This window comes from Nomia melanderi, chromosome 5 (assembly GCF_051020985.1).
Source record: "Nomia melanderi isolate GNS246 chromosome 5, iyNomMela1, whole genome shotgun sequence".
Classification (NCBI taxonomy): domain Eukaryota; kingdom Metazoa; phylum Arthropoda; class Insecta; order Hymenoptera; family Halictidae; genus Nomia; species Nomia melanderi.
Genome location: NC_135003.1, coordinates 18,790,062 through 18,804,955, shown reverse-complemented (window position 1 = coordinate 18,804,955; position 14,894 = coordinate 18,790,062). Strand labels below are relative to the sequence as shown.

The 14,894-nt window shown below is 46.2% G+C and overlaps 3 protein-coding genes across 5 annotated transcripts in view; 1 reads left to right on the top strand and 2 right to left on the bottom strand.

Annotated features, from left to right (window-relative positions):
- The window catches only part of spg (dedicator of cytokinesis spg), a 67,465-nt gene extending 56,658 nt beyond the window's left edge, over window positions 1–10,807 (bottom strand). For all 3 annotated transcript variants that reach the window (XM_031971304.2, XM_031971305.2, XM_031971306.2), the window contains exon 1: window positions 10,580–10,807. In XM_031971304.2, the coding sequence (XP_031827164.1) occupies window positions 10,580–10,616 (37 nt within the window). In that variant the 5' untranslated portion in view covers window positions 10,617–10,807. The remainder of the gene's footprint in view (window positions 1–10,579) is intronic.
- Window positions 10,808–11,191: 384 nt separating this feature from the next.
- LOC116424645 (dihydrolipoyl dehydrogenase, mitochondrial) lies at window positions 11,192–13,888 on the bottom strand. The gene is made up of 7 exons (XM_031971308.2): window positions 13,712–13,888; window positions 13,031–13,316; window positions 12,581–12,947; window positions 12,157–12,501; window positions 11,993–12,084; window positions 11,580–11,905; window positions 11,192–11,506 (listed from the first exon to the last, which is right to left on the bottom strand). Exons 1-7 carry the CDS (start codon window positions 13,754–13,756, stop codon window positions 11,441–11,443), a joined length of 1,527 nt encoding a protein of 508 aa, XP_031827168.1. The 5' UTR covers window positions 13,757–13,888; the 3' UTR covers window positions 11,192–11,440.
- A 1-nt stretch (window position 13,889) lies between these two features.
- The window catches only part of LOC116424650 (uncharacterized), a 44,024-nt gene continuing 43,019 nt past the window's right edge, over window positions 13,890–14,894 (top strand). Inside the window, exon 1 of the mRNA XM_031971315.2 lies at window positions 13,890–13,996. The gene's annotated coding sequence lies outside the window, so the exon portion shown is untranslated. The remainder of the gene's footprint in view (window positions 13,997–14,894) is intronic.

Genomic DNA, 14,894 nt, shown 5'->3' with positions numbered 1-14,894 from the left:
GTTCGGTTGTGTGCTTGCAGCTTGCCGATTGTTCGGTTTGCTGAAAGCCGACGGTTAAGCCCAGCAAAGGAGAACTGGGAAATGTTCTGTCTAACGTTCGGTCATTGAAACCGAAATCGGAAGCTTGAAGATGGATAATTACGATCCACGTGGAAGAGTAATTGGGAATCTGTGAAAACGTTCACTAAAGAACATTCATGAGGTTCGATATGCGTGAAGTTGACGCGTTCCGTGAACGTGGGGTTAAAGAAAACGCGCTTTAACGTAGTTCTATGCAAGAAACCTTCAGAAGCTCGCCGACAGATGGGTAAAAACGCGTTGAAAGGAAAAGCGGGGAAAAAAACGAAGGAAAATACCGAGAGGGTGAGAAACTCGAGTGGATCTCGACGAGCGCGCGCGTGCGTGCGTGCGTGAGCGCATAAATGAATAAGTAAACGAGATCAGACGTTGATACGAAGCAAATGAGCGGCTCTTATCGACTGTTCCTTGCGTACAGTGTTGCGCGATCGCGATAAAGACACCGCTCCCGTTGAAAAATACAACGTCGACTTCGAAAATACAACTCGCAGCTATGCGGATAAGCGACGGTCACGCGACCGCTCTCGGAAATTCCGACGGAATTATTCCGGAGGTATTCCGGCGGCGAGATCTCGAGATATAATGTGATCGATGCGGAAATATTGCAGCCGGCGAACAGGTCGAACTTGTCCCCATAGTTTCATCAAGAATTTTTCGAGGGAATGCTCGCTGTTATCCGAGAATTTATTGGCTTCGGGGGTAGCTTTGAAAGCATGGGGTTTCAACCCCTTCGGACGTGAATTTCATTTAATCCAACTGAAAGTATGACACAGAAGCGTGCAGAGGAGAGCTGAATCTATCGAAAATTCGGTTTCGTGTTTTGCGTCTGGAGCGACGAGCAATTTCAGCTCTGTAACTTCTTTCGGAAAGTCGTATTCACAAATTCAAAGGGATTGCAAAATATAAATATAAATATGTCATCTACGAACACCAAAAGATATGTTATAAATCCTGTCTCTTTATTCTGTCTCTGCTCTCGTTCCATGAATAATTTCGTACAGCAGCCGATCGATCCGAATAATCGGGAAATCGATAAATAAGGATAAGCCGTGATATTTTCCTGTGCTGTGTAGCAGCGGAGGCAAGCGGAGCGTAGTCGACCGCGTGAAAATGTTCGGCGGGCTTAACGACGGCAGCAGGGGCTGCTGCTGCAACGGCTCAGTGGGGTGGCGGGCTACAAAAGCGGGGAAGGACCCCGAAGAAACCGTAAACAATGACATCTGAAATCATCCCGCCGCCTGCCGCGGATCGAACGTCGCCCTCGCCCCTCGTGTTTCCGTCGGAACGTATTACCGGCGCCGGGCCACCCTCCTTTCAGCCGCCACCAGCCCGTGGACACTGGAGAAATACATTTTCCCCGTTTCCACGCGTCTACATTGAATTTTATTCAGCTCGGGACAGGGAAATAATCGAGACTTCCAGGCTAATATTCTATCCAGTCTCGTCTCTTTATTGGAAACACATTATTTCATCCCTTACAAAGATCGAACCCATGAAAATTGACGAAAATCAGGAAATATCGAAACACCGACTTAACCGCATCGGCTTCCGACGAACTAGAGTAAGACACCTGAAGTGTAATGGGAAATTCTGTTATATCTCTTACGAATTGTCGATAGTAAAGTATCACACGAGCTTAGTAACGAAAGTAAACAGTACGCCAAGGGGTTAAAATTCATCGTCAACTAATGAAATCAAAATCCCCCGGAAACTTGGACCCCGAAGACGGGTACTCGATATTCCATTTTGTCTATCGAGGATGTTAACGGGAAAAACGGTTTGCCGAGCTCGCGAGCACCTTAAACTTCGCCGAAAGTTTCGAGAAGACCATGCCGCTAATTCTCTCGAGCGAAGTACCTGTTTACCTAGCGTTCGATCGTATCTGAACCCCGAGGGCCGAACTTTGAACCCGAGGCCGGGTGAAGATCCTCCGCGATCCTCGCAGGAAAGGTAGCGCGCTGATAAAGCGAGCGGCGCGAAAGTCGGAGGGAATCGATAGGCGAAGGAGGCCGTTCCTCGACCCGGCGGATTTCAATTCGAAGGGGGATCACGATCGCGATCGCGCGAGAGGAGAGTCGAGGATGGAGCTCTCTCCCCCTCTTCTACGGCCCTTCGAGATTTTCCAGGACGATAATTTCGCAGGCCGGGCCAGGTATACGATTTCCACGGGCCACTGAATCGCTTCGAACGGTCCGGGAAAACTAATCGGAGGGTGGCTCGAGTTCGAACAAATTGTTCCGAGCCTTCGCTTTGCGGAGGAAACTCCGGTGAATTTTATTTTTTCCACGGGAAGCCGACTGATCGACTGGGAATTTAGTTTTCATTTGGTTTAGCGCCACTCGTGGAATTCGAGAATGTCAGAACTGACGTTTCAGCTGCGCACAGTTTCGAGTTATTCGACTTTATTGCGTAAATCGATCGATTGGGAATTTAAGAATCCGTAGATTGCGAAATTGCGAGGAGGATCGTACCTTGAAAGAAAACGTGTCGATAGAATGAACGTCCTTGAAGATAATTCACAACGCTTCATCGGCCAGTTATCAGCTCCAGCACTAAGTCCGCAATAAGAAAGCACGCCTCGTCATTCCTGACTCACTCCATTTAGAAAATCGTATCGACGTCGAACAAAAAGATTCATCGACGCAAGCAGCCAGATAATTGTACAAAAAGCTACGACGGCGAGACGTTAATTATTTCTAACGCCGTTCGTCCTTGCCGCGGAAGAATAACATTAAGTCGCTGTAAGTTCCGTCCGCCGTCGTTCGTATAAACGATCTGCCCCTTCGCTGTTTAACTTTTAATTCGTGCCCACTTTTAGTTTTACTGCTAACCATTAAAGCAGGCTGGAAACTCGCGATGATCGCACGCGCGTTGTGTAACTCGTTTTTTCGGCTGGGAAATGTGCCGGTCACGGCCTGTAATTTGTGTCTCGAACGAGTTCATTGGATTAGCATTTGAAATGAATGGCAACGGGGACTTCGATTCAGCTTCCTGCGAGAAAGAGACGCGCCGCGCGTTCCATCGCGGTGCTGAGGTCCCCTCTCTTCCTCTTTCTCTCGGAATCGCGCGGCTAGAAACAATCTCAAGGATCCGCGGGAAGAAAGAGCCTCGACGGCGACGGCAGAAACTGGGTCGTCAAACTTTTGGCAGAGGATCTCGGCCGCGCAGCGCCGTGCGGGGATTCGATAAGAGGTCCGCGAAATTGCTCGGTTCCAGGAATCGCAAACTTGTTTCGCCGCCGCTGCCGCGTCCGTCTACGAACGAATCGTCCGCCGAAAGTTTTCGAGTCGTCTGCAACTCCGTTACCGTTTTCCCCGAGACAGAATCGCGCCGATTTTACGTAACGGTTATTAGCGCGACGCGACGCTGCGCTGCGCTTCGAACCTATACGACTGGACTTTCGGAAGAATACGCCAATGGCGTGGAACGTCGGGGGAAGTTTCCGAGTTGATGTTTTCGTTGCTTCGATGCCGTTGAATGAGAAAATTGCATTGGTTACTGGTCATAATTACAATACATAGAGAAAAGGAATTAGTAGATAGAAACGGGTGATGACGATTATGGTAGTAACGATAAGAAATGGTAACAATCGTACAACACAATATTTGGTTTGTAATCGTGAATATTGATTTTCGAGTCTAAATAGAGTTAACGTCAATTACTTGAAAATTTTGAGCGAAGGTAGTTGTACTTTGCATAAAGCGAAGGTGATAGCGAGAGGAGTGTTACATCGGTAATAGAAGTGCATGTGACACGATAAAGAAACCCCGTCGCATGGTCATCAAACCGCAAAGCAGGAACTAATAATTACGTATAATAATAATAATCTGTTGTTATTGTCATTATTTTCATTCCCACTTTGCGGCTTGATGACCGTGCGATGGGTTTCCTTTAGCAAGTCACGTGCTCGCGATTGTAATGCTTTCTCACTGCGCGTTCGGCCGTGTGCGCCTCGTTGTTCGTAGGTGTTTCAACAAGCACAGAGCAAGAATGGAGCATAGGTTGCAAATCATTTTCATCGGTGTACGAGAACTCCTCGATATTCGAAGAATTTCGACAGCGCGGAACTCGAGTCCGACGACCGTTGCCCCGATTTAAATCCTGCTGGCTGAACATGCATATTTCCTGGGACGTCTTTACGCCGAAATTCACGGGACGGAATCCGAAATACCCGGTGAATATTTTAACGGGCGGCGAGACGTCGACCCGGCCGCGTTTCCACCGGTTCCTTTGAGTCGCGGGTATCCGGGGTAGGTACAATCCCCTAGCAGAATTCCATCGCGAAATAAGGAGTCGAATAAAACGCCTGATAACCGGGTCTAATAAAATCCCCCTTTGTTCTTGGAACGAACGGGACCCGACGCGACGGCTGATCCTCGCACGGCGAACGGGCTCTATGGAAACGGAGCGAAATTTCGGGACGAATTTTTCAACCGAAGAGCACCGCCGATTCCGCTGGATCCGATACAGGCGAATTTCCAGGGGACTGCGGTGCGCTTAAAATAAAAGTTACCGTACGTTATAAATAAACTATCGGCGTGGTCGCGTGTCACCGAGTCCAACATGCGCGACACGCAGTTTCGCGTCGACCTTGTAAACCGAATTCGAAGTAAACAGCGCGATATTGAAATTCTCAAGTCGTTCCGTTGTTTTGATCGTGCGCGTGAATTTCAATCGCGGCTTTAGGAGCTTTACAAGTGTAACGGAAGAAAGTGTGAACTTCCGAATGAATAAAACAATGCTCCGTCGTACGACTGAAGCTACTCCGCGAAATTCGAAGCGAAACCGACAAACTCCTCGTCGAAACGAGCCCCGTCGTCCCGGCGGAACGGATTAATTTTGCAACTGGCCCCGCATTGATTTCCACGACTTAATCCCCGGACCCGTTTAACAAATGTCACGACCCGACCGCCGGAGGAGGGCCGAACCTTCAGCGAAGCAGACAGTACGGCCGGTGGCGGCTGCCCACGACAGTTCCACGGCAATTGCAGCCGAGAAAAACAGAAGCGTGGGCACGCTGACGAAATTCCCGGTTCAGGAACGGTTTCTCGCTCGGGCGAACGCCGACGGCTAATCGCGGACTGTTAATCGGCGATAGAAAGAACACAGGCGGGAACGAAGCAGGACAGTGAGCGAGATAACGCGAGAGATAGCGCGATTGGAAGATTATGGCTGAACGGGGCCGCGGACACGGGTCGGCCGCACCGAAATTGCTCGATTGACACGTTATCCGTGCCTCCGTTCGCGCTGCCGATCCATTCCGCGTGGCGTCGTGTGAAATCTACTGTGCCCGTTTCGGTGAACGCGATCTGTCTCACGGTAGCTACCGGAGAGGCGATGCTCTGCTCCAAATTAACCCTTTGCAAACTCTTCTCCGGAATGATCTAATTTCGCGTTTTCTGACGGAGTACGCGATATTCGTTGAAAGTTGAATAGAAATGGTACGTAAGGGAACAAGACTATTCGATCGCGTTCCTCGCATCGTTGAATTATAAGAGGCTGGATGTTCAAGTGGTTTATAGTCTTGCGATTTTTAGAGGTTTGCTTTATAGGTCTCGGTTAATATTAAAGAAGGAAATTCTCGGAAGAAGCGAGAATTATAGTACGAGCGAAACGATACGTTCAGCTTAGGGAAACACCGATGAAATACGCTCGCCACTGGCGGCGTTAACGATCCCGCGTTAAAGGAAGACCGGGATAAAGAGCGGATAAAGGGATAGAGACGGCACAATGATTCTTGGGAATCGCGGCGAATCCGGCAGAGGCGGGATTCATTCGCGAGCGCGGCCGTCGCCGTCGCGCGGAATGGTCCCTTTAATGGCCCACCGGCCTCCATTACGAGGTGTCGCCGGAAAAGAAGCATAAACGCCGCCGACACCGCCGCGAGACTCTTTCCGAGCACACTTTCAACCAGTTCTCGGGGCATAATTGCACGCAATTTCGCCATCGAGGTGAAAAGGGACGGCGCGGCCGAGAAATAGTCACCGGGAACAAGTTCCATTATCAACGAAGGCCTCGCGATCGCGCTGTCGAACGAGCTGCTGCGCTAGTCTGAAAGAACTCGGGACTGTTGCTCCGAGTAAACGATCCTTTAATCAGTTCACCGTGCGAGTTGATTTCAAAGATCTCTCCTTAAACGAAGCGAAATGAAAGAGACTCGCGGGTTTATTTGGGATAATTCACTGTCGAATAAAGTAATATTAATCGGTATGACTTTGAGCAGTTCATTTCGTGGGATTCGATTATCTACTGACACGAATAACATTGTTGGTGAATTTATGGAAGTTTAAGCAACTAAGACTAGCTGCACGTTTCTGTAGTAGTCACTTTGGACATTGATTTCACCGTCATCGCGACAACGCGACAAAGACTGTACTGTAATTATCGTTATCGCTGCTGAAAGTTGGGCGAAGTCTCGAGGAATGCAACGTCAACGTTTTTAAAGAAAATTGCGGATCGGTGATATTAGGTACTTTGTAGTTCCAGCGACGAGACCATTTTCTGGCGCGATTAACGATCGGAGGTAATAGCAGCGAGGGCAATTTGCAAGGCAAAATCTGTCTCGGTAGATTGCGGATCTCAGCGTCTCGTCTACCGGCTGGCCCGCCGAGTATTCTACGGCATCACGGAAGAATCGTTCTACCGTTCGCGATCTTCCTGAATTTCCTGCAGTAAAATGCTTCAGCCATTAGCTGCCGAGGTCAAATTACGTGATTTCATTCGTACTGTCAAGCTGCAGACGCTTCGTATTAAAACAAATTAGAAATGGTTGAAATACATTAAGAATCGAATACTCCATTTTCCACGAATCTGTAGCAGCTTATGCAAATTCGATGCTTGCGCGTTAAACAAGGAAGTGCACGATGCCTGCAGGAAATTTGCAACGCATGACGATCACTCGCAGATTCTATGTTTTTTGTTAATTAAGGAAGTTAGCGTGTCAGTTCGATGGAAAGCTGAAATGCACGAAATATGCGGAACGAGGTCAAGGAAATTTCACAAGGAGTGTGCGAACTGTAACGCACACGTTTGGAATTCAACGACGTAGGCAATTAATCGCGGGAACACGAGATCATTCGAAGACGGAGACGAAGGCCGATCGCGCGGTTTTCCATGTTCCGAACCGATCGGTTTACCATCGTGACTTTTAACGCCAAGCGTCTGTAGCTCTTTGGAAATGCGAGAACTTGAAAAATTCAAAAGTCGAGGATTTCAGAGATTGATTTCCATCGATTTGTAATTCAGTTCGCGTACTACTAAATCCGAATCCACGGTAGTTTCTCATAGAAACGACTACGAAATTCTCAATCATTGTAAAGGTAGAATTAATTCTAGCGAACTGGTTGGTTCCGGCGTTGAATCGTAGGTAAACATTCCCACAATTTCCTCCTTGCTCCGACCCAACAAGGAAAATTGCGTTCCGCCCCGAACTTCGGGAGCGAACACGATATTCGATTGATAATCGATTCTCTTCTTTCATGGTGAAGGATAACGATAAGAATCGGCGAACACGACACGCACTGGATGTTACGACGATCAATAATTTAATTTCCGTTATCGTCTGTTAACCCTCTGCCCCTCGGAGTGCCGCGTCGACGGGGTTTCAAATCGAATGAAATTTTAGCGTCGAAAGCTTCTGCAGCTAAATGAGAAAGAGATTCAGTGAAAATCTTGAAGATCGTTACTTCATTCGAGACAAATGTTTTCTAATCCGTTGGCTGGTTTGTCTAGTGGCCAATTCCAGCGGTCAGTAATCTCATTGTTAACGATCTTCCAGTAGAAGCAACTATTTGTTCACAGTGTATAGTATATAATCGATAATACCAATTATACGCTAAAAGCTTTTGACCTACGATACGGATCTGTTAGAATATAACTCTCGCCGGATCGTCATTATTCACGTGGATGTTGGTAATGGAAAAAGCTATTCGGTCACTCGAGTCACGTAATGCGATAGAAACTGGTGTATCCAAATTAATTAAGAGGCACAGATCGCTCGGATAAGCGAATTTTCGAATAACTGAACAGTCACGTTCATTGCAGTCATAAAGGAACACTCAATAAATTTCAGTGAAACAGACATCGAATAACCGGTCGGTGTTGCGTTACGATTAACGCTTGAAAATGATCACAATACGTAAGATGATTAATGTCTACCTAATAGGAGCTATCTAATAGAGATAATAACTGAATAGTGTAACGCAATCAGACACGATCAAAGAATTCGATTACGTAAACAATAAGTATTCGGTGCGTAGTTTTCTCATTTTGGTACTCAAGAATTCATTATCGAATTTGGTGTCCCATGCGAAAGAGGATTGACAATTGTCCCCATTTAGCCTGGCTACGTAAATCGATACGTAAATCGTTCGCGATTCCCGTGGCAATCGGCGCGTTAAACGACAAAGTGAATCAGCGTTTCTGGATCGTTAACGAGTCTTTAATCAATCATTCGTCGAACTATAGATCCCCATATGGATCCGAAGGTAAGGCTAAGTAAACAGTTTCACTCGTAGACGCACACCGATAGCATACAGAGCGCGACGACCGGCCAATAAAACACGATCCGAATAAGAGAGTTTCCGCCACCTCATAAGGGAGACAATAAGCACCGAAAAGTCAGCCCGTTGGACGATGGACATCCGGTTTCCGGTAAAAATAATCAACGAGACAGGGAAATTGATGTTCGAGCAGAGGATACGCTTGTAGTGGCCAGATAAAACAGATTGAAACGGATGTAATTCAAGGATACACGACGGCGGAGGAGAGAGAGCACGAGAGAACGAGAGAGAACAAGGAACAGCTGACAGCGCGTCAACACCAGTGTCGAATCACACGTACGAATTCATTAGGCCGTTTAATCGGACATTTCCAATTGAATTTATCGGGAAACGCGTTCTTTCCATTTGAACATTTCATGATAATGTTCGCCAGACGTCCCTTGAGATCGTAAAATCGGAGTGGAACGACGTCACCGGTTGCTGTCAATATTTCGAAATTGATATTTCGAAAAAATTACGAACGTTTCCAAATGGAACCTCAAACAGACCATAGAAGACGTTCCAAACAATGATAGCACTGATTTATTTCCCATAAAGAGCACGGGAGGGAAAAGTAGAAAAAGATAACGCGTCATTAGTCGATAATAAGTTAAGATAACGAATTGTCACGACTCCAGTTGTACCGAAAGAAAATGGCTCCCACCGAAACGGCCGTTCAAAATTCCTCGGAAAATTCCGGGCGGACAAGGAGGAAAACCGAGACAGGAAATAATAATGGCAACTTACGGAAAAGTTCCGCGATGAATCGAAAGTGTCTCGAGCATTTGATTGTCCCGATAATAGGCGGATGACTAGCATAAACGAAGAATAGAATTCTGCGAGGGTCGATGGACGGACGGGGCTCCGTGGAAGGTCACGTGACAATATTTGTTTCGAATTGTACGAGGTGCAGGCGCGTGCACGGATACGGGTAGCGTCCGACGGCGCGAGACCAGAGATCTCTTTGCTAATGGCAAAGTCGGCCCGGCGTAGTTCACTTTTTATGGGAGCCCTCTCGGTGGCTGTGCTCGTGCACGCACGATCAATGTATGAATGGGAGAGACCTGACACACGCAGCCGCCAGCAGGCACGCACGCACGCACGCACGCACGCACGCACGCACGCCAAATACCGGCGTGTACAGACGGATCACACTGGAAACCGTTCACCACCTTCTCTTTCGCTAATTTCGTCCGCGAAATGGTAACGTACCAGCGTTCGCAACCTTTACGATCACCATGAAAATATTCAAACGATATACTGCTAATCAATCGAACGTTTTCGCGGTAAGAAAATACTAGAAGGGTAACCGGCAACACGCCTTTCAGCGGAGGGAATCCCCAAACATTACAGGTGGATGACTCCCGGTGTGACCTGCATTTGGCGGACGTCAGTGAGCACGGTGTGCTCGGTTCATTGTCTCGAGTTTCACAGGCGACAAAGCGATAACACGGATGATGTTACGGTGTCGTACCGATACCGAATATCGCGTATCGTTCTCTAGAGAAAATCGGTGAGATAAAGCTGGTGGATGGTTCCGAGTAGGAGCCGTTGTGGACGCGCGTCAACACTAATGCGCACACGGTCGTGTTCGCACACAGGCCCGCGCCGAAGAGACGTTCACGTCGATGTCTCTCCGGCGGCAGCATCACACAGCCCGAGCGTATTAAGCGGCGTGCGGTCGAGCGAGGCATCTCAAGACGGTCGTTAAAATCATTGACACAAGGATTTCCGGTGTACGCGGCGAGGCACCGGCGTTCGCGCCGGTCGTCGGTAGCACGATGCTGGCTGGCGCCGTCTGTCAACGCGGATCTTCTCGCGATCCGCGATCGGCCGCGGTGGGATCGCGCGGAACGATGGGACAGCGAGGACGGTGTTTGACAGGTCCGCGGGGTCGATGGCGAGCCGCGCGCGTTAACCAACGTAGAAGGGAACGTGCGAAACGCCTACGGGGAACTCACCGACGCCGTATTTGGTTGTTTTCGTGGTGGTCCACATCTCGAGGGGCCCGACGACGGCGCTACATGCCTTGCCAAACGGCCACGAACCACTCTCTCTTGGTATCACGAAAAATTCGAAAACACAAACATTGGGTGTGTGTTGCTGCACAAGTGCCACCCTTACGGCGCTCTTTCTCTGTCTTGTCTGCTGGCGCGGCGGGCAACGTTGCCGATGGCTACGACGAGCCGCGGCCGACTGCCGGCAACGCCGCCGCTCCTGCGCCGGTCACGTGTTGCCCAGGACCGTGCCCACCGTGGACCGCCCCCAATCGGGCAAATTTCGAGACGCTTTTCGTCGGGATCGTTGAATCGACGGGGTCGGTATGGAACTCGCCAATAGAAAATGGTAAAACATTGGTGAGTTTTAAGATGGATACAGTTTATTGTGTATTTGGTTCGTCGTCGTCTCGTTTAGGTTTGTTAAGTAACGGTCCGAGAATACTTTTGGAACATCTGTACGAAATCGAGGGAAGTTTGATAACGCGACGAGAAAAAAATTATCTCGAGGCTAGAATGATTTCGGTGATGTATCGGTGGACCATGGTTTTCGGGTGGAAAGCAGTGTTCTCATCGTTTACATAACGGGTTATGAATTTATTCATATAATAAATACAATAGACAAGAAACAGGGGTAAACTAATATAAAAGGGACGATATTTTCATAAACTCTTTTACAGTTTTATTTACATTTTTTCCTTATACGTTTAAACGATAGTGATACCTATGCGCTAGCCGTGTAGCGCGACGTGACGGAGCGTAGACTAGATCAAAGGCTACGGCGAGTCGAAGTATGAAGCAGTGATCGTGTTTTTCATAAATTATTTAGAAGTTGATGGGCTTTCCGAAATACGCAGCCAAATGCGCTTCTTTCAATGCTTCGGCGCATGTCTGTTAAAAGTAACACCATGAGTAAAATATTCTGCACGCTTGGTACGCGGTCAAAGCTGATTCGCGGACTTACCGGGTGCGCGTGACACGTTCTCGCAACATCTTCTGCGCTTGCTCCGTATTCCATAGCGAGAACAGCCTCGTTGATAAGTTCACCAGCTACCGAACCGATCATGTGAACCCCTAGTATCTTATCTGTAGTATTGTCGGCTAAAACTTTGACGAAGCCCTCTGTATCCAGATTCGTCTTCGCCCTGGAATTAGCCAAGTGTGGGAATTTGCCAACTTTATACGCGATACCTTCCTTCTTTAAGTCTTCTTCCGACTTTCCGACCCAGCCAACCTCTGGGTGCGTGTATATTACGCTGGGCACGCAATTATAATCGATATGTACGGCACCTAAAACGGAATATTACATTTCCATAATTAAGAACGATCCAGATAAATCTGTAGTCGCAGAAACATTTGTCATCCGATGACAACTACCTCCGGCGATGCCTTCGACCGTGATAACACCCTCGTCTTCGGCTTTATGCGCCAACATCGGTCCATGAATACAGTCTCCAATGGCGAATATGCTAAATGAAAATTATGTGATTTTCAATATCGTGAAAGAACGTTATCGCGTTTTACAAGGCAACTTGACTCACGAAGGTACAACTGTTTGGAATCTGCTATTTACAGGGATCCTGCCCTTCTCGTCCCTCTCAATTCCCATATCCTCGAGCCCTAAATTCTGAGTGTACGGCCTCCTGCCGACACAAACTAAAAGGACATCGCACGGGACGTCCTCCTTCTTGCTGGGATCTTTTGCGTCCTCCACAGAAACTACGATCTCGCTACCCTTCCTCGTGGCAGCAGTAACTTTGGTGCCTAACTTGAAATTCAAGCCCTGCTTGGCTAAAATCTTTTGCAGCGACTGACTGACTTCGCCGTCGATACCCGCTCCGCCAATGGACGGTAAAAATTCAACAGCGGTTACTTGCGAACCCAACCTGCAGTAAATAACAAAAGCAATGCTTAGAAACACCACAACTAGACAAATAATTAAATTAAGATACTTTTACAAAGTACCTTTGCCAAACAGAGCCTAATTCCAGTCCGATAACACCAGCACCAATGACAATGAGTCTCTTAGGCACTTCATTCAGCGACAGAGCACCAGTGGAAGACACAACTTGTTTTTCATCAATTTCTATACCAGGGAATGGAGTGACTTCACTGCCTGTTGCGATTATAATGTTTTTAGTATTAATTGTGCTTGCAACTGAACCATCTGTATTAAGGGCAGTCACTTGATTTTGACCGGTAATCTTTCCATGACCCTTAACCCACTCAACCTTGTTTTTTTTAAAGAGACCGGCAATACCACCGGTTAAAGCTTTTACTACATTACGCTTTTGTTCCATGAGCTTCTCAAGATTAAGTTTAACATTTTCCACTGCAATAAAAAAGTGGAAATTAGTATCATTGACAATGATGATAATAACTTAGTGTTACTATAGAAATACTAAGAAGACATACCAATAATACCACGATTTGTCAAATCTCCACCATGTGCCATATGATAATAATGTGAATTATTTAAAAGAGATTTCGATGGAATGCATCCAACATTTAGACAAGTTCCACCAAGTGTTTCATCCTTCTCTACACAAACAGTCTTCATTCCTAACTGAGCAGCTTTAATTGATGCCACATATCCACCAGGACCTCCACCTATCACTACAAGGTCTGCATCTATCGTACTAGCATATCTACGTTGCTGTGCAGCTGTCAAGCCTGGTATAACACGCTTAACGCATGCTGGCTAAAAACGAGAAAGGTGAATGTGAAAATATCTTTATTCGAAGATGTATCGATTGGCTATTCTTTCCACTCTTTCTATATCGCATATATATCACATACATCTGAATGAAGGATGAAAGTGTAGGTGACATAACCAATGCATTAAAAGAATCCTGCTTTTACACGTAACAATGAATTTAAGGAGTTACTTTGAATTGTCGAACCGATTAATCAAGATCTTGTTAAAACCAAGAAAGAACGGAAGAGACGATTCGCCAGCTAGTTCGAGATAATATGGAACAAAACCGTTTGTCCTTCAAAATGTTACGAAATAGACTCCAAAATGAATGGCAAAGTACGAGACAATGATACATCTATGATGGGATTTATTGGCACGTAACGTTCTTTGAAACTTACTCTGACAGAAGTGGTGACCAAGTTCCACAAATTAGCTTGCATCATTTTTGTTGCAGTGAACTTTGCTTTTTGATACAAGGGGTCACAAAGGGAACGAGTCCACGGCAGTGTTAAAGCCAGCACTACCGGTTATTTCAATATCATCCGACCCGTCCGAGCCTTGATAATTCGATATATCGTCTGGTTACGTACTTTAGAGGGCTTACTGTTCGATGGCGCTAGTAATCCATTATGCAACACGGATTTCGCATGCATGCGTTCGTACCGATGGGGTTAAGGAGAAAAGTAAGTTAAAAGTATTTTAAAAGTGGTTAAACAATGAAAATAACATTTTTTCAGTTGAAATCACAGATATGTTTGAATATTTTGTACTAAATCGAAATTGTTTTTCGGACAGCTCTGCGTGCATCAAAAGTATATTCAGCGACATAAATCCTTCGCGAGTGACGCAATTAACTGCGTAAATTAAGTGCTTTCGTTGCTTCGGCGTCTAATGACGCTGATAACTTTCTTAATATTTTTTAGAGTAAATGGACTTGCAATTACTCCTAGCCTTATTTGTATGCAGTAGTTTCGACTCGGTAAAAAACAGAACCGGTTACGGTTGTATTTCTAATTATATATACCTCGATATTTTTGCATTTGAAATGGCAACACAAATGGCAAAAAAGGTTTTAACGTTATCGTTTTACGACCATATTTTATTAAGTAAAATTACTCTGCAACTTTGTCACAGATTACAGCTTTTTATAATACACACATTTTTATAAATGAACAGGTGTACGGATTTTCTTAAATCCGAGTACAGAAATAATCTTAAATCCTGCGTAAAAAGCAATAAGCCTGAATCATATCGCGCAACCATTTACCGGATCTTTGGTTTTAGCGATAACATTCCTTTAAGCACAGATAAACATCCTACATATATAGGATGTTGCGTCTTTAACATCGTTTCCGCTCACACATTCTTAACGTACAAAACTTATCCATAAATTCTAACACGTGAACATTAATTCGACTAAAATCAATCACGAGCTAAATGAAATTTCATTTAACATTAGGCTCTCCGGATGAAAATGAATTACCATAAAAATACGGAATTTATATGGTTATCACGTAAGCACATGTACACAGTTGTGTAAAAATTTCTGCCATCTCGCGGACGTATGGAATAATTCCTACC

Excerpts from the sequence above, each read along its gene's own strand:
- LOC116424645 (XM_031971308.2), bottom strand. The coding sequence starts at position 13,756 with ATGATGCAAGCTAATTTGTGGAACTTGGTCACCACTTCTGTCAGA. Across the intron at positions 13,317-13,711 it reads TGGTCACCACTTCTGTCAGA|CCAGCATGCGTTAAGCGTGT; the intron begins GTAAGTTTCAAA and ends TCTCGTTTTTAG. Across the intron at positions 12,948-13,030 it reads GACAAATCGTGGTATTATTG|TGGAAAATGTTAAACTTAAT; the intron begins GTATGTCTTCTT and ends TTTTTATTGCAG.